Raw genomic sequence first — 27,356 nt, 5'->3', positions numbered from 1 at the left:
TTCAGATCCCTTGACTTTTTCCACATTTTGTTAGGCCTTATTCTAAAATTGATTACATAGATTTTCCCCCTCATCAATCAACACACAATACCCTATAATGACAAAGCAAAAACAGTTTTTGTTAGAAATTTTAGCAAAAATAAATAAAAACGAAAAAATGTAATTTGCATAACTATTCCGACCCTTTACTCTGTACTTTGTTGAAGCACCTTTGGCAGCGATTACAGCTTCGAGTCTTCTTGGGTACGACACTACAAGCTTTGACACTACAAACATTTGTTTTTGCTTTGTCGTTATGGCGTATTGCGTGTAGATTGATGAGTAACATTTTTTATTTAATACATTTTTGAATAAGGCTGTAACGTAACAAAATGTGGAAAAAGTCCAGGGGTCTGAAAACTTTCCAAATGTACTGTATGTAAACTTTGTTGAAACTCCACTGTCTGTATTCTGTCTCTAAATGTTGTCTATCACTAGCAGCTGCAGCACCATATCATCAAGTAAAATTCGGAGTATGTTTAAATGTACTTGGCGAATAAAGGTGATTCTGAAAGATAAAAAGCATCTTGCTTTCCCCATCCTCTCTGTAACACTCACATACTGTATACACACAGTTTACACACATTCCGCTGTGTCTGATGTTGAGCTTTACAATGTTTGTTGTTCAGTCAGCATTAGTTACACACACTACAGCATTGCCTTTTATCCTGTTTCCCTTTATTACACACACAGACACGGGAACCAAACAACTGATTCCTATTTTCCCTAACCCTTAACACCAAACCCTAAACTTAAACCTGACTCCTTACCCTAATTGTAACCCTAACCCCTAAACCTAACCCCTATGTCTAAAATAACCAATTTTCTTGCGGGGACTGGCGAAATGTCCCCACTTGTCCAAATTTTCCTTCTGGTCCCCACAAGGATAGTAAAACCAAACGCACGCACGCACGCACGCACGCACGCACGCACGCACACACACACACACACACACACACACACACACACACACACACACACACACACACACAATGATAAAGAAAACACTCCCAGAGATGTTTTTAATCAATATGAAAATACCTTTACTACTGTGACAGTGTGAGTAGTGTTTCCACTTGGCTTCTTCATGAATGCAAACAGAACTAACAAAACATCTAACACCACTGGAATTATAATAAAACAATTATCATTGTTGTTTTCTTCTCGCTTTAAAAAACATGAACAAATAAAAAACCCTAAAACAAAATGCTGGATTAAAATCGTACAACTGACCAAATACAGTAAAGTTTTACAGTAATACACAATATTACACATGGACCGGGCCGGGGCCACTCCTCAGCTCATAGCGCCAGGTACATAGAGGAAGAGATGGGCTACTGTTTCCTCATACCTTATAGAGACAGGTAGTAATACAGCAGAGAGATAACATTACACAGACATAACCGGGGGGATTTTAACTGATGGACAAGTATAAACTGATGAGCTCATGCTCTGGTACTGATATGACATACAGATAACAAAATAACTCAAGTCACTGAAAAACTATGATTGTGACATCTATAGTATGCTCATTTAAAAAAACCTCAGTCTCTCAATATGCAGGTCAAATTTATACGGACTGGTAATCAGAATGTTTTTCAGGAAAATATGAAGACGTGCTAAAAAGAGCATAAGAAAATTATAAATATGGAAATTATTTCACCTTCCTGTTCTGGTTAATAATTACACTCTACAGATAAAATGTGTTTTGTTTGTGTGTTTGTGTGTGTGTGTGTGTGTGTGTGTGTGTGTGTGTGTGTGTGTGTGTGTGTGTGTGGTGAGCTGATCTCAGTGGGGAATATCCGAGGGAGATACATGGAGTTGATTTCTGATAAACTGTAATTACAGTGTGTGTGTGTGTGTGCCTGTGTGTCTGTGTGTGTGCTGTTCACACATACAACATATGCCCTTACCAGACAGAGAGAGGAGGAATAGATGATTTAGAACCTAAAGAGGCTAACGAATATAATGGCAGGATTTATTAACTCTGAACACAAAGTGATGTGCGCAGTAGTGTGTCTGTGTGTATTTCCGTTTGATGTATATGTGGATGTAGAATACAATGTAACTGGTTGGTTAGACAGGAGTGGAGCCTCTGAATCAGTTGTTGGCATGGTAACTTCTTGACAAGACAGATGTTCTCTTCCTCTATGTCTGGCGCTCCTCCGTTTCTTCTCTGTTTCCATCCTCACATCTCGTCCTCAGGGTCAGAGCTGTGGTTATTCATCTGTAACACACACACTCAATCAGCAACAGTGTGTCAAAACACCGAAGAGTGTTTTGTTCAGGTAAGGCCCCCCTCTCCAGGGTGATTATACACAGTGATGAGGAAGGTCTGGAGGATAATAGTCTTCTATATAAACACCCACTCATCTGTCAGGGTAAGAGCTTCCTGTCCTGCTTTCATTTGTCCTATTTTCAATCTCTCATTCTTTCTCTCTCTTGCTTTTACTCTCAGATTTTCTTTGTGTGTTTGAGTTGAATGTCAGTTATGATTGTGAACTGTGTGTGAGATGAACCCAGAATGAGATCTTCAAGTGGCATGCTATTGATTTGTTTATATTACTCAAAATGGCTATGGATTTGATGCTCTTGCCAGTGTTCTCTTTGTGTGTATTTGTGTATGTGTGTGTTTGTGTTTGTGTGTGTGTTTCTGTGTGTGTATGTGTGTGGAGATAAGCACTATTTCTGTTGCATGGCAAATCACTCTGACAGCTACTAAATCACAGCCAACCATAGGACATGCTTAGGCCCTCATGTCGCTCTGAGACAAGGAGAAAGAACTCCCACTCACATCCAGAGATTCTCCACACACAGACATCAAGCCAGTTACCGTGTGATCATCGTCGCTGGCCTCCCCCAGTTCGGGGCTCTCTCTCTGGATGCAGCGGCGTGGGGGGGACAGGGGGGAGGGGGAGCGCTCACCGCTGCTGGCGGAGGGGGAGTACGGTGACCCAGCCAGGCTGCCCTCCCTCACAGGAGACCCTAAAAAACACGGAGAGAGAGGGAGTGAATAGGAGTGAACATTCACTAAGTTCCCTCTACAGGGCAGATCAGTGTTGGTGTGCCTGTGCTCACTTTCAATCTAAACCATTGATGGTCAACTGCAATGCACGATTTGACAGACGAGAGGAGAGAACAAGAATGACCGGATGAGGGAGAGATGGGGCGATAGAGAGAGAAATAGGAGAGGGGAGAGGGAGACAGAAAGTAGAGATGAGGTACAGTAGTGGAGGAGGATCGTAATTTACGTTGGAATAAATAAATATGGAGATGAGATCAGTCAACCACCCAAAGGCATCGTGTACAGATAAGAGATAGAAAGGATGAGATGACACACACATTTCTTTTTTTATTTGTCGGTATGGTATGTGTGTCGTAGAAAGGAGAAAGATGCAGTTTGTCCATGTGGCCACATGAGGGCAGCAGCAGCTTCAACACTTCCCTGAAGGGCTTTGTATTTATTCTCCTATAAGCCTTCTTTCGCCATCTCCTTATCTCACTGTCATTCTTCTTCGCTGATTCGTAAGAACTGGACAGGTTAAAGCACACACTGTGGCTTCCCATATCATGCTTTACTGCTGTTTCACCTGTCCACTCCTCTGTCTCTCTCTCTGATTGGTTGTCTCACCTGTGTGGTCCTGCCTCTGTGTGTCCATCCTGTCCAGGTTGTCGAGCAGCCCGTCAATCTGTGTCTTTATCAGAGTCAGCTCCCTCTTAATGACCTGCAGCTCCTCCATCCGCACTACAAGGAGGGAGAGGATGAGGGAGGGAGAGGGACGAGAGATATAGAGAATGAGAGAGGGGGAGAGAAGGAATAAAAGGATCCAAAGCAAGTTTCTGTGAGTGTGTTGGTAATAAGGACTATCAAGGTGATGAGGGTGGGTATTAGAACAGCATATACACTGCCTATTGGTTCTGCTCTGTTGATTTGGGCTAATAATGCAACCTGATTGGCTAGGATCCATTAAGGAAAGAGGCTGCTATAGAAGTGTTGTAATGAGAGAACCATCTTGAGTGTAGTGTGTAACTGTGTGTGTGTGACTGTGTGTGACTGTGTGTGTGTGTGACTGTGTGTGTGTGTGTGACTGTGTGTGTATTACTCACACTTGGCCCTGTTGGAGCTGGTGGAGTGGGCTCTGGAGCTCTTGGAGGGGGGCCTGTCTCGGCTGCGTCTGTGCCCAGAGGAAGTGGAGGAGGAGCGGGGTCGTTTGGCCAGGCTAGGTCCCTGGGACAGGGGAGGTAGGGAAGCTGGCACACGCTGGTAGTCATACATCCTGAAGAGGGAAACATCCACACACACCACCTACTAGTACTTTGTGTAGTATTGTCAGTGTGACTAGATGTGTATGTGTACGCATGTCAGAAAAGTACAGTGACAGGATGTTTGTGAGTGAGTGTGTGAGCAAGCAAGCATGTGTGTGTGTTTGCGTGTATGGACAGTGATGTCTATCACCTGGTTGGATGGATGTGTGCACGGGTGGGTGTGTGTATTTGTGAATGTATGTCTCCTATGATGAAGGACACAGGGGGAGAGGGTTGACAGGATGGTGTAATACGATCTGACAAGCAGAGAGAATATACACACACATACAGAATGTGTACACAAGTGAGAAAATAATAAGAAATAGTATCTGATAAGGTGAGGCAGAGGATATCCCAGATAGGGAATGAGGAAATGAAGTTGAGCAAGTTGAAGACCCCTGGTACTCCTCACACAACCATTATAGTATTACCCTACAGGTTGAAGACCCCCGGTACTCCTCACACAACCATTATAGTATTACCCTACAGGTTGAAGACCCCTGGTACTCCTCACACAACCATTATAGTATTACCCTACAGGTTGAAGACCCCTGGTACTCCTCACACAACCATTAAAGTATTACCCTACAGGTTGAAGACCCCTGGTACTCCTCACACAACCATTATAGTATTACCCTACAGGTTGAAGACCCCTGGTACTCCTCACACAACCATTATAGTATTACACTACAGGTTGAAGACCCCTGGTAGTCCTCACACAACCATTATAGTATTACCCTACAGGTTGAAGACCCCTGGTACTCCTCACACAACCATTATAGTATTACCCTACAGGTTGAAGACCCCTGGTACTCCTCACACAACCATTATAGTATTACCCTACAGGTTGAAGACCCCTGGTATTCCTCACACAACCATTATAGTATTACCCTACAGGTTGAAGACCCCTGGTACTCCTCACACAACCATTATAGTATTACCCTACAGGTTGAAGACCACTGGTACTCCTCACACAACCATTATAGTATTACCCTACAGGTTGAAGACCCCTGGTACTCCTCACACAACCATTATAGTATTACCCTACAGGTTGAAGACCCCTGGTACTCCTCACACAACCATTATAGTATTACCCTACAGGTTGAAGACCCCTGGTACTCCTCACACAACCATTATAGTATTACCCTACAGGTTGAAGACCCCCTGGTACTCCTCACACAACCATTATAGTATTACCCTACAGGTTGAAGACCCCCTGGTACTCCTCACACAACCATTATAGTATTACCCTACAGGTTGAAGACCCCTGGTACTCCTCACACAACCATTATAGTATTACCCTACAGGTTGAAGACCCCCTGGTACTCCTCACACAACCATTATAGTATTACCCTACAGGTTGAAGACCCCTGGTACTCCTCACACAACCATTATAGTATTACCCTACAGGTTGAAGACCCCTGGTACTCCTCACACAACCATTATAGTATTACCCTACAGGTTGAAGACCCCCGGTACTCCTCACACAACCATTATAGTATTACCCTACAGGTTGAAGACCCCTGGTACTCCTCACACAACCATTATAGTATTACCCTACAGGTTGAAGACCCCCTGGTACTCCTCACACAACCATTATAGTATTACCCTACAGGTTGAAGACCCCTGGTACTCCTCACACAACCATTATAGTATTACCCTACAGGTTGAAGACCCCTGGTACTCCTCACACAACCATTATAGTATTACCCTACAGGTTGAAGACCCCTGGTACTCCTCACACAACCATTATAGTATTACCCTACAGGTTGAAGACCCCTGGTACTCCTCACACAACCATTATAGTATTACCCTACAGGTTGAAGACCCCCGGTACTCCTCACACAACCATTATAGTATTACCCTACAGGTTGAAGACCCCTGGTACTCCTCACACAACCATTATAGTATTACCCTACAGGTTGAAGACCCCCGGTACTCCTCACACAACCATTATAGTATTACCCTACACGAAAACAGTGCCACTGGATTTGGAAGTCTCACCACATCATGTGACAAAACACAAACAAAATACAAGTGACTAATGAGTGTAATGACTACTAATGACTGAACATACTGAAGGATAGGAGAGGTATGGAGGGATGGAAGGAGAGGAGAGGTATGGAGGGATGGAAGGAGAGGAGAGGTATGGAGGGATGGAAGGAGAGGAGAGGTATGGAGGGATGGAAGGAGAGGAGAGGTATGGAGGGATTCAAGGAGAGGAGAGGTATGGAGGGATGGAAGGAGAGGAGAGGTATGGAGGGATGGAAGGAGAGGAGAGGTATGGAGGAATGGAAGGAGAGGAGAGGCACGGAGGGATGGAAGGAGAGGAGAGGTATGGAGGGATGGAAGGAGAGGAGAGGCACGGAGGGATGGAAGGAGAGGAGAGGTATGGAGGGATGGAAGGAGAGGAGAGGTATGGAGGGATGGAAGGAGAGGAGAGGTATGGAGGGATGGAAGGAGAGGAGAGGTATGGAGGGATGGAAGGAGAGGAGAGGCACGGAGGGATGGAAGGAGAGGAGAGGTATGGAGGGATTCAAGGAGAGGAGAGGTATGGAGGAATGGAAGGAGAGGAGAGGTATGGAGGGATGGAAGGAGAGGAGAGGTATGAAGGGATTCAAGGAGAGGAGAGAGACGGAGGGATTCAAGGAGAAAATGGGAAAGGAGATGAGATGTGGAGGAGGGGAGAGATCTACTATGTGACAGAAGTTAGATTTGGATCAGTCTCCACTGTCAGTCCCCCCCTCTCCTCCCTCGTTCCCCCATCGCCTAGCTCCGTATCCCTATCTACAGCTAAATCTAATTGGTTCTGTCAGGGCCAATCAAAAGCTCTCTGGCAGCGCAGCGGAGCAGGTGACAGGAGAGAGTGTATCACACACTCGCTTTATAGCAGTTACAGAAACATGGGAGAGTGTATATTATGTGTGTGTGTGTGTGTGTGTGTGTGTGTGTGTGTGTGTGTGTGTGTGTGTGTGTGTGTGTGTGTGTGTGTGTGTGTGTGTGTGTGTGTGTGTGTGTGTGTGTGTGTGTGGAGAGGCCAGAGGCTGTGACAGAGAGAGGTGGCATTTTAATCATGTTGATTAAGACAGTCATTGATCTCCACCCCCAATACCTCCCTGGAGAGACGCGACCACTCACTGGTCATCCATCATCAGCCAGGGGGAAGGACACATGTCAACCTACTGGTAAAGGCTAAAAACTAACCAATAAGACTCCCGAAAAGGGTCACAGGAGCACAGTCAGCCAATCAGATTCCTCCGAGGGGTCAGAGCTAGGCAATCACACACAACACACACTTTACAGGAGTCAGCACTCCAGTCAGATAACAATAATGGGCTGTAAGTCAATTTCGTCTCAGCTTGACTGGGACCTATGTTAACCTGTAGGCCCTATAACCACAGCTTTAATGAAAGTCTTCCACTCTGAAATGAAGTACAGGACTGTCTACCTGGCTCCAGTCTACAGTATTTAAGGGCTGGCTTTCATCCTAACCTCTTAATAAGCTCTGCCACCTAATTTAATCCTGTGAGACTGACTGAGTCAGACTGAGTCACATTCCAACCTGAATGCCTTTCATATGGTATCTGCTTATAGCATCAGAGAGCAATTAGGGCTGAGAGCCAGACAGACAGAGACCTGGGCACTGGCTCCAGCTCTTAAAAACTGAGAGAGAGGAGGGAGGAGGAGGGGGAAAAGGAAAGTAAGAAAGAAAGCAAGAGAGAGAGAGAGAGAGAGAAGGACACATCACCCTCCATACACACCAAGAAGATCCTGCACCACCAAAACCCACCCCAGGAACCATAGCCCTGTTCTCCTGTGCCCTGAGTGTAGCCTACAGCAGAGCAGGGCTCAGAGACTCATGGACAGATTGGTTAGTGTTTATTTACATGTCCTAAGTAAGCCTGAGTGGCCTTTACATAGGCAGGGCTGTGTGGAGATAGCCACCCTCTCTGCAGTAAGGCTCCAGGCAGACTGCTGAGGAGAGAGAAACACACTTTAATCCAGCTGCAAACAGGATGCCAGTCGGGAAGCCTTGAGGTGTGATGTCAGTTTGGGTTCAGTGATTGAGCTGCAAGTCGCTGAGAGAGACAATACTTTAGCGTTCAGTTGAGGAACGTGTGTTACCCCTTTACCTAAATCTATCTCACACTTCAGTTCCCCTGTCTCAGGAGAATGTATTACCATTATATAACCAGATACAGCCACCTCACTGTGCATGAAGTATATCAACCGGCCACCAATGTAGTGAGAGGGCTGCGACCGTTGCCTTTGAGCCGAGACGCTGTGAGACTAAAGACTTCTGGGAGTTTAAAGTCCTTTAGTGGAGTTTGCAGAAGGAGATAGACAGTGTGATGCTACAACGACTTTGAAGTGTAGTTTCAGAGAATAGGAGCTGGTGAAACAGACAATGAGAGACTGGATGTGTGAGGATTAGAGAAAACAGAGCGAGAGTGTGTTTAAGTGTTTGTGTAAGTGTGTGTGCGTGTGCGTGTGTTTGTGTGTGGATTAGAAGAGATATTATAAGAGAGGCTTTGTCTCTGCTAGAGCTGTTATCGGTGTGTGTAGAGGCAGACATTTTCTCATATGCACACAAACAGATGCAGACTCACACGCACACACACACACTAACACACACAAGCTGTCGATGGAGCTAGCCAGCCACATAGGGCAAAATCATGTACCGTGTTTGAAGCAAATTGAAAATCAGTGGTGAGGGTTTTTTCCTTTGTGAAGACAGAAAAATGCAGAGCGCGGCAAAACAACAAAATGCAAAGAAAAGATGACAGTGTCAACTCACAGCTACAGTACTGTGTGTGTGTGTGTGTGTGTGTGTGTGTGTGTGTGTGTGTGTGTGTGTGTGGGTGTGTGTGTGTGTGTGTGTGTGTGTGAATATGTTTAACTAGAAGTCCCCACAAGAATAGTAAACAAACAAATATTTGACCAAATGGGGACATTTTGTTCGTCCCCATGAGGTCAAATGCTAATTCTAGGGGGTTTAGGGTTAAGGTTAGAATTAGAGTTAGGGTTAGAATTACGTTAAGGATTAGGGTTAGGAGCTATGGTTAGTTTTAGGGTCAGGAGCTAAGGTTTAGGGTTAGGATTAAGGTTAGGTTTTTGGGTTAAGTTTAGGGTTAGGGTAAGAGTACGGGTTAGGGTTATGGTTAGGTTTAGAGATAGGGGTTAGGGAAAATAGGATTTTGAATGGGACTGAATTTTGTGTCCCCACAAGGTTAGCTGTACAATACTGTGTGTGTGTGTGTGTGTGTGTGTGTGTGTGTGTGTGTGTGTGTGTGTGTGTGTGTGTGTGTGTGTGTGTGTGTGTGTGTGTGTGTGTGTGAGAGAGATAGAGAAAGGGAGGTGGAGGTGTAATCTCTATGTTGGACAGCCTGTTTCTCTAACCATCATCCTTATACTCTCTTATTTTCTTTCTGCATGTTTGTTTAAACTGAAGATAGAAATACAAACACAGAGGACGTCCTCAACTCTTCTGTGCATGCCTACATCTACAGCATCTGAGTACCTCACACAGAGGACAACAAGGTTGTTCAGAGTGTGTTTGTGTGTGTGTGTGAGAGAGAGAGAGAGAGAGAGAGAGAGAGAGAGAGAGAGAGAGAGAGAGAGCACTCTTTATTCAGATGTGCTGAGTGCTGTGTTTATGAATGAGCCATGTCACCTTCAGTGTGCCTGAGGGAGGTGGAGAGCTCCCACAGCAATTACCTGAGTGACTGACCTGGGTGACGAACCAGACAGAACCGGACTCAACTGGACTTGGCATAACTGAGTCAGACTGAACAGGACTGGCCTGGGTTAAGCCATGCGGAACTGGACTAAACCGGACTGATATGGACAGAATCCGACGGGATCAGAGATCATCAGACTGAAAGGTATTGAGCAAGACTGGAGTGGAGTGAACGGGATTGAACTGTGAACTGGGTAGGGCCGCACTAAACTTAAATGAATTGTGTTGAACCGGACTGACTGTCAAATTCTGGCTTGGAATCTGAACTGAGGTCATGATCTCTTGGCTGGAGCTGTAGTGAAAACACCCCACAACTCCATGTCAAAACACAGTACCATCTACAGTACTGTAGCGCTGGAAAGTCAACTTAATGGCAGTTTTCCAGCCTAGAGTTAATTCTCTATATGCTTCAGTTACTGTAATGTAGCCACCCTGACCCACGGCCGAACATCTGCTGTGAGCCACAGAAAACTAACCTGAGCTTTAATGGGACTTGTAATATAAGCTGCTGCACTAAGAACAGTTTAAGCTGATTCATAATTATTAGAGACTCAGCTAGGGTTAGAGTGGCTTACAACCTGACTGGATTCCTTATAGAGGCCACACAGCACATAGCAACTCTCTGTGTGTTTACATTTACATTTAAGTCATTTATCCAGAGCGACTTACAAATTGAGTTGATGTGTGTGTTTTGGGAGTGTTTATCTTTGTGTGTGTGTCTATGTGTGTGTGTGTGTGTGTGTGTGTGTGTATGCTTGCACATGATCTGTGTTCGTGCACAGGATGTATGTGTGTGTGTGTGTTTGTCTATGTGTACACTACCATTCAAAGGTTGGGGGTCACTTAGAAATGTCCTTGTTTTTGAAAGAAAAGCAAATTTTTTGTCCATTAAAATAACATCAAATTGATCCGAAATACAGTGTAGACATTGTTAATGTTGTAAATGACTATTGTAGATGGAAACGGCAGATTTTTTTTATGGAATGTCTACATAGGCGTACAGAGGCCCATTATCAGCAACCATCACTCCTGTGTTCCAATGGCACGTTGTGTTAGCTAATCCAAGTTGATCATTTTAAGAGGCTAATTGATCATTAGAAAACCCTTTTGCAATTATGTTAGCAAAGCTGAAAACTGTGCTGATTAAAGAAGCAATCAAACTGGCCTTCTTTAGACTAGTTGAGTATCTGGAGCATCAGCATTAGTGGGTTCAATTACAGGCTCAAAATGGCCAGAAACAAATAACTTTCTTCTGAAACTCGTCAGTCTATTCTTGTTCTGAGAAATGAAGGCTATTCCATGCGAGAAATTGCCAAGAAACTGAAGATCTCGTACAACGCTGTGTACTACTCCCTTCACAGAACAGGTCAAACTGTTTCTAACCAGAATAGAAAGAGGAGTGGGAGGCCCCGGTGCACAACTGAGCAAGAGGGCAAGTACATTAGAGTGTCTAGTTTGAGAAACAGACGCCTCACAAGTCCTCAACTGGCAGCTTCATTAAATAGTACCAGCAAAACAACAGTATCAACTTCAACTTGTCCTCTTGCTCAGTTGTGCACCGGGGCCTCCCACTCCTCTTTCTATTCTGGTTAGAAACAGTTTGACCTGTTCTGTGAAGGGAGTAGTACACAGCGTTGTACGAGATCTTCAGTTTCTTGGCACTGTATTTCTGATCAATTTGATGATATTTTAATGGACATTTTTTAAATTTTCTTTCAAAAACAAGGACATTTCTAAGTGACCCCAAACATTTTAACGGTATTGTATGTGTGTGTGTTTGTTCGTTTATATACGTGTGCCTCAAACACCTGCCAGGCCGAGTGGAGCGAAGATTTACCAAGGTACGATTAGTGGGCAGTAACAGGCAGCTCTATTAGCAGAGACACATGACTGACAGTTCAGTGACAGACAGGGGGAGGGGGAGGAGGGAGAGGGCCAACAGGAGACAGGGGAGACAGGAGGGTTAAGTGTGTGTTTTAGACTTTTCCTCTGTCTGACTCTGAACATTCAGGGTTTGTGTGAGAGGGGCTGTGCAGAGCGGGCTGACAGTACCTGTCATAGAGGTCCTCCTGATAGCACTCATAGTCCAGGTCATAGTCAGATCTGCAGAGAGAGAGGAGGGGGGGGAGGGGAGGGGGGATGGAGAGAGAGAGAGAGGAGGGGTGATAGAGAGAGAGGGAGAGAGAGAGGGGGATAGAGAGAGGAGGGTGGGATGGAGAGAGAGAGAGAGAGAGAGAGAGGAGGGGAGGATAGAGAGAGAGGGGAGGGGGATGGAGAAAGTGAGAGAGAGACAGTGAGTTGACAGTGGCCTGACACAAAGGCTCACAACTATCTTCACAGCTGACTGACAGAGGTATTACTGACACACATGCACGCACACGCACGCACGCACGCACGGCGCACACACACACACACACACACACACACAAACAAAGTCATCCATCCTCTGCGAGAGCAGAACGTTAAGACAGGCTGATGAAAAACTGAGAGATCAAACAACATCTATCTATGATACAAGCAGCCTTTCAGATCTGTTCCTTATAAGGTGAGCTAAATATACTGTGCCATCAGAGATATTCCACTCTGTAAGCAGGCTGCTGGAATAGAGTGTACATAGTTAGAGCAGGGCTCTGGCAAGTGGAAGGAATATGCTGTTCATGATTTCTAGCCAGCTGGAAAAAGACATTGGAATTGTTGTGCCACATCACCCAAGGTGGAAAATCCATAGAAATTGTCCTGTGTTATGCATCAATGACCACAGGCTGTGCACTCTATGTGTTTCTACATATTCCAGCTCATTTACTGTGAAGTTGGATGGACTGTCAGGTGTGTGTGTTTTGGTGTGTATGCACCCATCTGTGTATGTGCCTGTGTGTGTGTGTGTGTGTGTGTGTGTGTGTGTGTGTGTGTGTGTGTGTGTGTGTGTGTGTGTACATGTTTAACTAGAAGTCTAGTTTGTGCATCTCTGTGTGTGTTTGTTTGTGCATCTCTGTGTGTGTTTGATTAGACTCAAATTGCTCACACCTTTGCCTACAATATATGGGCAGAGTTTGCTGTAGGTTGTAGTTTCTAGATTACCCTATACGGTTTGGTGTGTAGAGAGGACCAGGGCAGAGAGAGGAGTGACACTAAGCCTAATGGTAAGTAGCTCGTACCCTGGTGTGTAGTTAAATAGAGCTCAGCATTTCTCTGTGTGTTTAATCCCTGCCTGACCACTGATACCCCAGCCCTGAAGTCTACACACACACACACACACACACACACACACACACACACACACACACACACACACACACACAAACATAGACATTATCAGCAAATACCCTCCACTTTTGCTTCTGTAAAACTTTCAACCATAGAGAAGCAGTGCATTTATAGGTGCCTGAAAGGTGACTCATGTACCCATACTAATTCCTATTTATTACACATATATTAATACACTGTATAAATAGAACCATCAGCATGGCCTCTACTGAATCTAATACATGATCACCTCAAAGTGAGTAGCATACAGTACGTGGGCGATACAGATGGTATCAGCAGGGTTCATCAGAGTCTCTCAAACAGATGGATCAAACCAGACACACACACACACACACACACACACACACACACACACACACACACACACACACACACACACACACACACACACACAAACAAAATCACACCCACGTACACACACAGAGGAATGACAGACACATAACACACTCTCATCACGTCCACACTCACACACACACACACACACACACACACACACACACACACACACACACACACACACACACACACACACACACACACACACACACACAGACAAAATCACACCCACGTACACACACAGAGGAATGTCAGACACATAACACACTCTCATCACGTCCACACTCTCTCTCTCTCTCACACACACACACACACACACACACACACACACACACACACACACACACACACACACACACACACACACAGACAAAATCACACCCACGTACACACACAGAGGAATGTCAGACACATAACACACTCTCATCACGTCCACACTCTCTCTCTCTCACACACACACACACACACACACACACACACACACACACACACACACACACACACACACACACACACACACACACACACACACACAGACAAAATCACACCCACGTACACACACAGAGGAATGTCAGACACATAACACACTCTCATCACGTCCACACTCTCTCTCTCACACACACACACACACACACACACACACACACACACACACACACACACACACACACACACACACACACACACTTAAAGCCCCTCTGTCCTATCTGTCTCTGCAGGGGACTGGTGAGTCTGAGTGCTGTAATCATGCTGTTGACTGGAGGAAAGTGATGTATCAGTAAACATGTCAGGAAGTACAGCAGGAGACTAAACGTAACACTTTTTCACAGCTAAAAACATACAGTACACACATGCATGAGTGCAGACACACAGACAGATGTGCTGCACACACATACACACACTTTCTCTCTCTCACTCTGTATGTAAATGTGATTCAGAATGTAGCAACCCTGTCTCTGAAGTGTCGAGATAGCTAGCAGTGTTGGTATAAAAGTGTGTGTTTGTGTACCTGAGGTGTGTGTGAATTCCTAATGAATTCTCCTCCAGCTACCCGCAGCCAAACTGTTTCTGGTTTTCTCCCCTCGTCTGAAGACAGTTGGTTTTTCTGAGCTCCAGATTCTGACAGCTTCAAATAATCTGTAATAAGTGTCAACATTTACATCTCATCACGCTCTTCCCCAACTGTGTTTTATGATTTAGCTCGAGGTCTGATCAATTTGCAGAAAGCCTTCTGTTATTCTAAATACCGGTAGGCCTTTCATGTGAAATGGAAGACATCAATGTTTCCCTACACTCTGGTTGAAGGTTTCTTTCCATGTCCAAATGTGTGTGTGGGTCTGCACAGTACAGGGTTGGCTGTGTGGATTAGGGTTTATGTGCGTTGTACTACTGAACCAAAACAAAACCACTCTACTTAGCCAGTTCCAAGACCCTGACAAAACTGTTCTACTTAGCCACCATTGAAACTGAACTCAAACAGAACCTTTCCACTCAGTCTGCTAATAGGACCCACCTGAACACAACACAACCTCTCAACCTCTACCCGCAGATTCCCTGTACTCAGCAGAACACCATGAGCTAACAGATCTGGCGGCCAACAGAAGTTCTGTGCTCAGGCAGGGAGGAGAGACGGAGTGAGCAATCGGGAGAGAGAACAGCGCCACGGTCCCCGGCACAGATGAGGGGCTCTGTGTTCTAATGGGGAACTCGAGCGGAAGACAGAGAAAATAACAACTATTTGCCAAACTCTCACAGCAGGAAAACTAAGACAGACTGACTCACTCTAACTCTCTCTCTCCCTCTTTTTCCTCTATCATTTTCTTTCCCTGCAGCAATGTTCTAGTTGGTAATCTGTGTCATTTAGCACTGGGAGGAGAGAGAGAGAGTCAGAACAGAAAACAATTTCCATTTCCTCTTCCATTATCCAAGCCATCTTCTGTTATTAGAGTGGCTAAACTCTTCAACCAAGTCTGAGACAAGCAGACAGACATGTCAGGTATTAGTGCCTTCCTGCAGTTTGAAAACACAGGAGACCACATAGTGCATTACAGTATCATCATCCTTTTAGCTGAGCACTACGGAGAGGCATTGTGATTGCAACACCACCTGCCTGGGGAAAAGACAGATTCCCTGCTCCAGAAGGGTCACCATGACATAAAATGACTGCTGTGAGACCATAAATCAGTTGTATTCTCCTAATGGGGTTGCGGGGGAACTTCAATGGGGTAGCCAATTTTGTATATATTTTTGAATGCAATGAATTGAAGGTTATTTGTTGATGTAAAATTTTAAATGTACCAATATTAAGGTTTTAAGGTTTAAGGTTAGATTTGGCGTGGGGTGGGATTTTGGGGGAAAAAATGGGGTCCCCAGAAATTATGGTGAAAAAATGGGGTCCCCGCTGAAAAAGTTTGAATAATACTAGACATAAACAGTATCTATTAGAACCACAGCACATTTCTCGACCATAATGTTGAGCGATTAGTGCTTTTTGAGATCGGTTTGGTTTTGGATCGATTCTATGAAAAAAAATCAACGTTTTTGATTTCGGTTTAAAAGGATATATTTTTTTATTAATTGCACTATGTGTTATGTGGGTTGAATGCTGTAACAACAGATAATAAAACAAGTCCCATGATGGTAGTGACTGCCGATTACGGCTTATCACTTATTAACCATCGTTTATTCACATTCATTTTATAAAATACTTCAGTTGTGTATATTACATTTGTTTTATTTGATGACTTTATTATTTAATTCTAAGTCATTCTCTCATCTCCATAGAGCTGCTGCCTATGCTGTCTGACAAAATCACTATTTTGGAGTTTTTCAAAGTAAATAAGGCATACTTTTATGACTGCTGAATACCAGCTATCACTCACTTATATCATGTATTTTCAGAAAGAGATACCTAGCAAAATGTTGGTTAATCGCTCAGCACTACTCATCCAGCAACAACCACCTGGAGTAAACCAATCACACTCTGGATTGTCTCTTTAATGACATAATGGTCTCTGGAATGGAAGCTTTGTTGCATTGACAAAGTCCTTTCTGAAAATGATTATTTATTTAATGTGATTAGTGATTCATGTTAAGGTAAAAATGTAAAAAATGTCAACCCTGTTACGTGAACTGAACTCTTGTTTTAATACTGTATGGTGAAACTATTCCTTTTCAAATAATTTAATCAAAAGAAACATTGAACATCTAATAGTCAAATCCTAGTTTAAAAGCAGGTGGTTGTACTCTTTTTGGCCATTTTTGGGTGTTTTGTGAAAACTGAGTGGGTCGAGCATAACACGTCAACCCTGTTACCCATACATTGGTCACCGGTCATTCAGGGCAGGTGGGGCTGTTTTGAGCCCCACATATTTAGCAAAAAAAACAGGCTTGCCTGTTTTACATGTGATTTTGGCATTAATACGTGTCACATATTAGTTTGCAAACAATGCAACAACAAAAATATATAATTTAGTTAATAAAGCCGCATACAAACATGGTCTCTTTTTTGTTTTCTTGAGGAAGGCATCTCCAAATCCAGGTGTTTCAGCCTGCCTCAGTGCTTTCTGGGGTGGTGGGGCAAGCCAACAGAAAATACAGAGCGTTGCGCTATGATTGGCTCAGTGTTCTGTCACTCATGGAGACACTACGTCACCGCCAAGTCTAAGGGAAGAGCTCGAAAATTCAAGCCCCTTGGGTGCTGCCATAGAGTTACATTAAAAGCGCCCATCCAAGAAGGCTCAAGGTCATTGGCCACAGATAAAAAGACGTCAAATCATGTTATATCTACAGTGGCTTGATTGTACTGATCTTAGCTAGCAGTCATCATCATGAATCAAGTCGACAAACTACTGCCAAATCCTTTTAAATCCTTGTCAATCCTTGTCATATGAAGATAAATAATGAAGAGAAATTATAGATACAACGTATCGGTGCTCATTGGGCATAAACATTACACAACAAGTTGGAAATCGCTAATTCAACAATAAGTGGTTTGGAAGGAATCAGTGGCTAACTGCAAGTATAGCAAAGCAATCATTAGCCTGCTATTCAGTGGAATGGCTGTGTGGTCCCAAGTCTAAGATTAAGGGTCTCTTTTCCTCATTCAACATTGGCCATGCTGTCAATGAAGCATGATTTGTGCCGTGCTCAAAACAACTGCTAACTTGGAACTGCAAAATCTGACTTTAGTGAGTTCAAGACAACTGGGAACTCGGGAAAAACGAGCTACAACTGGGAAAACACGTTTTAAAACTTTCATCCAACTCGGAATTGAAAATCGGGAACTCAGGCCTCTTTCTAGAGCTATGACCTGAAGATCACTGACGTCATCATGATTCACCTTTTTTGTTGTTTTTGAGTTCCCAGTTGTCTTGAAACCACCATAAATCCAGAGAATGCCAGACTTTGATGACAAAGTTTGATGACAAAATTTGCCCACGAAGGACCGCCGCGCCACCTTCCTGTTCAAATGAGCACAGTACAACAAGGTGAGTCCAAAAATGTATTGTATGCTGCTGCATAAATTATGTAATATGCCAGGGAGATATGTATACTATAGCTAAGAAAGTAATACTAAGTGTATGTTATGTAGTAAGCTGTTAGTAGCCCATGTGCATCACCCTAATAATTTTGTATATTTTCAACTATACATTTTTCTTACTGTTCTGACTTGGTGGTGCACATAGCCTATAACCTGATTTTGAGAAATGTAATCATTAAATATTGTAAGAGCTTTCATTGTCTGCTTATATGCCCCCTTTATTTATCCAATGGTTCTGACTTGGTGTACAGGGAAAACACTAAGAATGGCCCATGTTTTGAATTATATTGCTGTACATTTCAAAAGTGCTGAACAAATAGTTATATTGACTACGTCTGTCCTACCTCACTCATTAATGTCTTAATTGAAATTACAGATTGCCTCTTGTACTCTTGTTGTCCCCTTATGCCATAACTTGTACATCTCAATTGTCAGTAGAAACCACATTTGTTTAAGCAAGTCAGCCATATTAGCTATGTAGATGAGGCTGAATGAACTGTTTCTCTGCCAGACAAGGCTTCGCTGATAGCCAGGTGTAGCATTGGTATAGTGCAACATATGTATTGTTTAGTGTTGTGTTGTGTTGTGGCTTTGCTGGCATGCATCCCACATGTTGTTTTTTTGCCCCACCAAGATTTACATGCTAAGTTCGCCACTGTAACCACAGGCTAGACATTTTTTAACAATCTCATTTGTTTTGTGAAGCTTGCATTCAATTGCCCCTGCACACAAGAAGCTTCCCTTCCCCCTGTCGCAAGGGTATTTATAGCTCTATAGAGCTGCTGCCTCTGCTGTCTGACAAAATCCCTATTTTAGTAGTTCTTCAAAGTTAATAAGGAATAATGTTATGACTGCTGAATACTATCAACTATCAATCACTTAGATCATGTATTATCGGATAGAGATACCTCGTGAAGCAACTGCTCTCTATCTCTCTCGAGCACACGTTCTTCTGTCTTCTGTCTTTGTCTCCCACGCATAGATCGGACAAGTAGGCGCGCAAGGGATGGTGGTCATTGTAGTTAATTGCCACGTGTTCTGTGCTAAACTAGTAGAATATTGGCCTGTTGGAAACTACAACTACCTACTACATTACACAGTTCGGGCTTGATCTGATTTATTTCTAGAGAAAATACGCATTGAGCTCACAGAAAAAAATGTGAATTCTAATAACTGAACCAACGTTGGTCAATTAATTGTTTAAAAAACAAAAAATAACTGACATTTCTGTTAATCGCTCAGCACTACTCAACCAGCAACACAACCACCTTGATTAAACCAATCACACAATGGTTCTCTTTAATGACATAATGGTCTCTGAGTTTGTGAGTGGAAACGTATTTGAGAGAGAGAGAGAGAAAGAGACAGAGAGAGAAAGAGAGAGAGAGAGACAGAGAGAGAAAGAGACAGAGAGAGAAACAGAGAGAGAAACAGAGAGAGAAAGAGACAGAGAGAGAGAGAGAGAGAGAGAGAGGCAGAGAGAGACAGAGAGAGACAGAGAGACAGAGAGAGAAAGAGAGAGAGAGAGAGGCAGAGAGAGACAGAAAGAGAGAGAGAGAGGCAGAGAGAGAAAGAGAGAGAGGCAGAGAGAGACAGAGAGAGACAGAGAGGCAGAGAGAGACAGAGAAAGAGAGAGAGGCAGAGAGAGACACAGAGAGACAGAGAGAGAAAGAGAGAGAGAGGCTCAGTGAGCACAGCCTTGCCATTGAGAAGGGTAGACACAGGAAAACCTGGCTCCCTGTAGAGGAAAGGCTGTGCAACCACTGCACAACAGCAGAACCTGAGACGGAGCTGCATTTCCTGACAAAATGTAAAAAATATAAAACAATTAGAGAGTGTCATTTCCCCAAATTTGAAATCCTTATTCAAGGTTTTAAAGACCTCTCTGATGAGGATAGGCTACCCATCCTGTTGGGGGAGGACGCAGAGAGCTGTGGGTTGGCAGCGCACTACATTGCTGCCTGCCATAAGTTGAGGGACAGTGTCTGACAGACCAATAAACCTGCACATGTCCTCAACTGTATGATTATTGTTATTGTTGAATGTATGGTTATATTGCCCGTTGGTTATTGTTGTTACTGTTGTCCCGTTGACAATTTTTGATTCTCATTTTTATTTATTTTTTATATTGTAAATATCCAAAGTAAGCTTTGGCAATATGTACATTGTTACGTCATGCCAATAAAGCGAATTGAATTGAATTGAATTGAATTGAGAGAGAGAGGCAGAGAGAGACAGAGAGAGAAAGAGAGAGAGAGAGGCAGAGAGAGACAGAGAGAGACAGAGAGAGAGAGAGGCAGAGAGAGACAGAGAGAGACAGCGAGAGAGAGAGGCAGAGAGAGACAGAGAGAGACAGAGAGAGACAGAGAGAGACAGAGAGAGACAGAGAGAGAGGCAGCTCAGTGAAGGGGCTGTTGTCAGTGTGCTCCCTCTCCAGCCTCTAGGTAACCAGGCTGCTCGTTATGGCACACACACACACACACGTGTCACCATCGTTACGCGCATCTGCGCATAATGACACTCACCTGGACTCCATCACCTCCTTGATTACCTGCCCTTTATATGTCACTCCCTCTGTCATGTTGGTGCGCTGTTCGTGTTTCTTGTTGGGTTTGTTTATTTCTTAAATGTATTCACGTCCTGAACTTGCTTCCCGACTCTCAGTGTACTGTACATCGTTACAGCTGTGTGTGTGTGTGTGTTAAAAGGCAGTGCAGGGACAGCAGGGTCACTAAAGGCTGATTCATTTATTTTCATTATTTCTTGAGTGCCCTGGCAATCCATTAGACATGGCTGGCTACAAATCATCTCCCCTTGCTGGTCGCATAGCATGTGTGTGTGCGTGCAGATGTGGAAGGTGGAGGTGCTGTCTGTGGTTCTGTGGCATTGAGACTTCCCCTGTTAACACACAGCGTATACTCACACATCCCTACACACACTATATGTTGATATAAACAGGATGCCATGATCACCAGGTCCTCTATACCAGGCGGTGTCAGAGGAAGGCCCTAAAAAATGTCAAAGACTCCACCGACCCTGGTCATAGACTGTTCTCTCTGCTACAGCACGGCAAGCGGTACTGGAGCACCAAGTCTAGGTCCAAGAGGCTTCTAAACAGCTTCTACCCCCAAGCCATAAAACTCCTGAACATCTAGTCAAACGGCTACCCAGAATATTTGCATTGACCCCTCTCCTCTCCACACCACTGCCACTCTCTGTCATCTATGCATAGTCACTTTAATAACTTTACATGTACATACTACCTCAACTAACCGGTGCCCCCGCACATTGACTCTGTACCGGCACCCCCCTGTATATATTATTTTTTACCGCTGCTCTTTAATTACTTGTTACTTTTATCTCTTATTCTTATCCATATTTTTTTTAACTGCGCTGTTGGTTAAGGGCTTGTAAGTAAGCATTTCACTGTAAAGTCTATACCTGTTGTATTCAGTGCATGTGACTAATAACATTTGATTTGATTTGATCAATCCCTTTGATCAGAAAACTGGCCTCATGAGTATGTGCTCATTGCTCTTAGGGGATTAGCCTAGGGAGGAACATGTGCCCTCATCTACTCTCTTCACACTAACAGCCAAGTCATCCCATGGCATAAGGACACAACCTTACTCTCACTCCAACTCCCCTAGAACCAAACACTCATAAATATCCTGCCCTCCTCCCCCCTCTCATTCTGTCCCAGTAGTTTGTCGTCATCAGTGTAATGGTGTGCGTCAAGTGTTCATATTGATCTGTGTTTGACGAGCCCCAGAGAAGAGTGAGCACAGTCCCACATCATCCACAGGATGGATTGCAGCTCACGAACAAATGCACACACGTACGCACGCATGCTTTCTCACTTTCTTCCCCCTTTCCCTCTCCCCCCTCCCTTTTCCTCTTATTCTCGCTCTCTGGTTTTCGCTGTGATGGTTAATTGCTCATCTGGCTGGGGAGTGGGGCAATGGGCCAGACAGAGCACATATTTCTGAATGTATTCCAGAGCACCAAGCCCAATCTGCCCCCTCTGTCCAATCACACGGCAGGGGGGAAGGGTCAGAGGGCATTTTGCCCAATCACACGGCAGGGGGGATGGGTCAGAAGCCACAGAAGACTGATTTCAGCGTAATAATTGTTCTGCTGTTCCGGGTCGTTCCATGAAATGAGACCCTTTTGCGTCCCTTTGATATTTTAAGTAGAAATTGTGCCCCAATATTGAATTTTAAAAGCCTGTTATATTAAATTAAGTTTCTTAAATATAACCCACATGGATAATTCAATAAATACGATTTTTTATATGAATAAAGACTTGCTAAAGTGCCAAAATTCAGCATTTTGACATTTCACTCTGTGCACCCTCTGTGACATCTACGAAGATTTGAACTCACTCTAAGGGGCAATCTGCAGTTGCTTCATCCATTTTGGGACTTCTGGATTAATGAAATGTTCCCATATTGAAGAATATAATTTATAAATGCCTCATGAGCTTAGTTCAACGGTCATACCCCATCAGAACCCAAAATATTACGTTTGTCACTCCAATGTTTGGAAGCACACACTATACAGCCTCAAAACATGGTTAAAACTATCATTTTGATATCATGGATGGTCAGTCCTTACTTCCATAGCTCTGTCTATGAATTTGAGAGTGGTTATATTTCTCCAGCCCTATTCCTCAGATTCTTACTGAAACAGGGGTGGAGAAGAACTCGTAGATATTTTGTTGCTTTGACAAAGTCATTTCTGAAGAGTATTATTTATTTCATGTAATTAGTGATTCATATTAAGGTTAAAAAAATAAGGTCAACCCTGTTGCTGTCACGCCAAACCTTTGCTCCCCCTCCCTGGCGCATGCAGGCGCCAGGCTCCCCAGCATTACGCACTCCTGCCACCATCATTACGCACACCTGCCTTCCCCCGTCACGCACATCAGCAATTATTGGACTCACCTGGACTCAATCACCTGTGTTATTACCTCCCCTATATCTGTCTGTTCCCAAACTTTGTTCCGTGCTTCAGCATTAATGTTCGTATGTCGTTATGTTACACAGTGCCGATGCTGTCCCTGTCCTGTTTACTGTCTGTGCTATATTAAATGTTGACTCCCTGTACCTGCTTCTCATCTCCAGCGTCGGTCCTTACAGCTGCATGAAATGATTTATTGTTTTAACATGGTGAAACTATTCCTCCCAAAAAAATCTAAAGAAACATTGAACATCTAATAGTCAAATCCTATTGTAAAATCAGATGAGCTGGTTCTACTCTTTTTGGCCATTTTCTGGTGTTCTGTGGTGGGAAACTGAGTGGGTCAAACATAACACGTCAACCCTGTTACCCATAGACAGGCTAGAAATGGTTTAATTTAATTTATATTGTGAACCTTGCATTCAATTGCCCATCCCTGTTGCACACAAGCTTCCATTTATGACTGATTTAAGATTAAATCGTCAACCCTGTTATGGTCAACCCTGTTAAGGTCAACCCTGTTAAGGTCAACCCTGTTATGGTCAACCCTGTTAAGGTCAACCCTGTTATGGTCAACCCTGTTAAGGTCAACCCTGTTATGGTCAACCCTGTTAAGGTCAACCCTGTTAAGGTCAACCCTGTTATGGTCAACCCTGTTAAGGTCAACCCTGTTATGGTCAACCCTGTTAAGGTCAACCCTGTTAAGGTCAACCCTGTTATGGTCAACCCTGTTATGGTCAACCCTGTTAAGGTCAACCCTGTTATGGTCAACCCTGTTATGGTCAACCCTGTTATGGTCAACCCTGTTAAGGTCAACCCTGTTACTTTATTTGGCACTTAATAAGCACTTACTATAGTATTATTTATTTAACCTCTTGAGATGGGAAAATGTGTTTTTTATTAAGTTGAATATGTGCTCTTCATGACGGAATGTAAAAATTAAGTAAAATAAAAACAAACATTTCCCCCCACCAAGTGACACAAATTTTCCCCCACCAAGTGACACTACTCAAAAGGGACTAATTTCGTAGAACAATCCTTCCACTGTTTGCTCTCTTCCTCCCACCTTCCACCCCTTCCTCCCTCTCTCTTTCAACCTCCTCCTCCTTCCCTCTCTCCTTCCACTTCCTCCTCCCTCCCCCTCTCCTTCCACTTCCTTCTCCCTTTCTCATTCCCACTCTCCCCTCCCTCCCTGGTGTATTAGTTGTGAAGTGCTGTCTCCCTCCCTCTCTTCCTGGAGGCCCTAGTAGGCAGGTATCAGGTGATTTATGTTCAGATAAAGTTCCCACTCCGACCTGAGCCGTGCTGTGCTGGTGTAAATCATATCAGTCTAATGCAGGGGAATGGAACTAGCCTCTTAAACACAGGGGAGGAGCATCAGCCCTGAGTTATGACTGCCAACGGTCAGAGACTCGTACAATCATGCTCACACTCAACTCTTACAAGAGAATGTCCAGAGAGCCCAGTCCAAGTCTCCAGTCTGACACAGAAAGGAGAGTGTGATAGAGGAATGGAACACTCTGAAGCCTTAACTCAGGTGTGTTTTACTGAGCTTGTTGCGCCTCACTGCTCTCTGCCAGCTCTACACTTCTCTTTGATGTACTGAGCCTTTCCTGCTGGCCGTGCAGGACATTTCCGCTTCTTGCTACTAACGTGGACGTAGTGGAGGTAAGAGACATCAATCTCACTGCTGTGGCTTGTCCAGTGCTGTACGGGCACGCTAGGTTATAGAGTTGGGGGAAACACTATAGCTGGCTGTTTTAGCTGGCTGTTTCTCAGAGTAGAATGGTGGTCAATGCATCTCAGAGTAGAACGGTGGTCAATGCATCTCAGAGTAGAACGGTGGTCAATGCATCTCAGAGTAGAACGGTGGTCAAGGCATCTCAGAGTAGAACGGTGGTCAAGGCATCTCAGAGTAGAACGGTGGTCAAGGCATCTCAGAGTAGAACGGTGGTCAAGGCATCTCAGAGTAGAACGGTGGTCAATGCATCTCAGAGTAGAACGGTGGTCAAGGCATCTCAGAGTAGAACGGTGGTCAAGGCATCTCAGAGTAGAACGGTGGTCAAGGCATCTCAGTGCCAATCCAGAAGGCAGGGGGGGTGGAGAGAGGGATATGAAGAAGAGAGAGCAGGGTAATGCCCTTGTTGACTGTTTCGGTGTGACTGTTTACCTGAGTACTACCTCAGAGACCAGGGAGAGGGTTCTCTTTCACCTCCCCATGTCTCTCTCTCTCTCTCTCTCCACTGGGGCTGTGTTTAGAGGGCTATTAGAGAAAAGTGCTGACCGCTCCTGCGTTGGTAAACGGGGGATTTAGCAGGGCTCCTCTGCGCTCTGGCACAACTATCTGTACTGTACACTCTGAGATTAGACTGTGCACAGCAGGGGGGCAGAGTATCATGCAGTGTCAAACACACAGTGAAGAACAGTACACACAGTGAAGCACAGTACACACAGTGAAGCACAGTACACACAGTGAAGCACAGTACACTGACATTTTTGCACTGTATATAGTTTAGTACTGAACACAGTCCAAGTGGGTGCATTCTATAGGCTCCTACACAGAACATTTGAGATCAGAATTTTAAACACCCACAGTGTTCCATTTAACACTTTCTTAGTGTGTATATCTAACCCACCAAAATAGTGTTAAAGTAACACTTTTCAGAGTGTTGATAAACTAACACCCCAAGGGTGTTCTGTCCCTAACACCATGGGTGTTGCAAATTCCAACTGAAATTAACACTTTATAAGAGCTGATGCTAACACCTGTGGTTATGCCTAATTTGTATAATAATTTCCCAGGCTGCCTTTTAAGTGAATTTTCTAGGTACCAGTACCACCCATGACAGTGTTTGCTAGTGACAAAGACATCATTTTAGCATTCGATGGCTTTCAGTCCTGTAGCCTTCACCAGGTGAGTGCCTAAGTTAATATTTTATCATAAAAATGTCATTATTCATGACAATACATTACTTTTTTTGACAATATCATACTTTGACAGCCTAGTTTTACCCTAACACAGTGGTCTGAAACAGCTGGTTTGCAGGCCACATTGGCAAGTCATATTATGCTGTCTTGCATGGTGTAATATACAGTGCCTTCAGAAAGTGCTTCTACAAAGTATTGACTCAGGGGTGTGAATACTTATGTAAATGAGATATTTCTGTATTTAATTTTGTAAAAACATTCTCTCACTTTGTCATTATGGGGTACTGTGTGTAGATGGATGATAAAAAAAAGGCTGTAACACAACAAAATGTGGAATAAGTCAAGGTGTATGAACACTTTCTGAAGGCACTGTAATTCCTATTGAAATCCAGCCAGTTTAGATATTCAACAATTTGAACTTTTAATCACCCACAATCTGCCATTAGAATGACTGCCAAGGAAGATTCTTAAATTAGACTACCGAAACTATCTAAACTGGAAGAACCATCTCAATAACGGATGTGTCACGCCCTGACCTGAGAGAGACAGTTTGTTTCTGTATGTGGTTAGGTCAGGGTGTGGGGTGGGCATTCTATGGTGTCTATTTCTTTGTTTTGAGCCGAGTATGGTTCCTAATCAGAGGCCTATCGTTGTCTCTGATTAGGAATCATACTTAGGCAGCCTTTCCCCACCTGTAGTTGTGCGATGTTATTTTTGTACAGCTTGTTAAGCCAACAAGACGTGACGGTCGTTTTCATTGTTTATTCTTTTTTGTTTGTAGTGTTCTGAGGTAAAATAAATACAACGATGAACACTTACCACGCTGCGCTTTGGTCCACTCCTTTAGACGATCGTGACAGGGTGAAATAAGTCCAACCACTTACAGATTGGAAAAGTTTAGAAAAATTTATATTGTTTATGTTTGTGTAGTATAAGATCAACTAATCAATCTGCATGCAGAAACATTGATGTTAAGACAAAATATTTTTAAAAATCTATCTGCAACAAAGCATGCTGGGAATTAAGATAACGAGGCCCTTCCAATGTCTTTTTCACTCTGAGAGAGTTAATGGAAATTAAGTAAACACATTCAAGTAACAACATCACCACGTGGTGTTGATTCCACTGTGATTCAAATAACACTTCATTTATTCACTGCAGGTGGTGTCAATTTCAATCCCACTGGTGTTAATCCCATTAGAATCAACACCCTCATATATAACACTCACAACACTTTTG

General features: G+C 43.8%; 1 protein-coding gene across 1 annotated transcript in view; it reads right to left on the bottom strand.

Annotated features, from left to right (window-relative positions):
* Positions 1 to 1,056: 1,056 nt before the first annotated feature.
* The window catches only part of LOC115203152 (RNA-binding Raly-like protein), a 69,692-nt gene continuing 43,392 nt past the window's right edge, over positions 1,057 to 27,356 (bottom strand). The window contains exons 3-7 of the mRNA XM_029767567.1: positions 12,137 to 12,187; positions 4,147 to 4,316; positions 3,671 to 3,784; positions 2,873 to 3,024; positions 1,057 to 2,266 (exon numbers count right to left, since the gene is read on the bottom strand). Of these exons, the coding sequence (XP_029623427.1) occupies positions 2,228 to 2,266; positions 2,873 to 3,024; positions 3,671 to 3,784; positions 4,147 to 4,316; positions 12,137 to 12,187 (526 nt within the window). The 3' untranslated portion in view covers positions 1,057 to 2,227. The remainder of the gene's footprint in view (positions 2,267 to 2,872; positions 3,025 to 3,670; positions 3,785 to 4,146; positions 4,317 to 12,136; positions 12,188 to 27,356) is intronic.

The sequence above is a fragment of the Salmo trutta genome, chromosome 12 (assembly GCF_901001165.1).
Source record: "Salmo trutta chromosome 12, fSalTru1.1, whole genome shotgun sequence".
Taxonomy (NCBI): domain Eukaryota; kingdom Metazoa; phylum Chordata; class Actinopteri; order Salmoniformes; family Salmonidae; genus Salmo; species Salmo trutta.
This window is presented reverse-complemented; position numbering and strand designations above follow the sequence as displayed.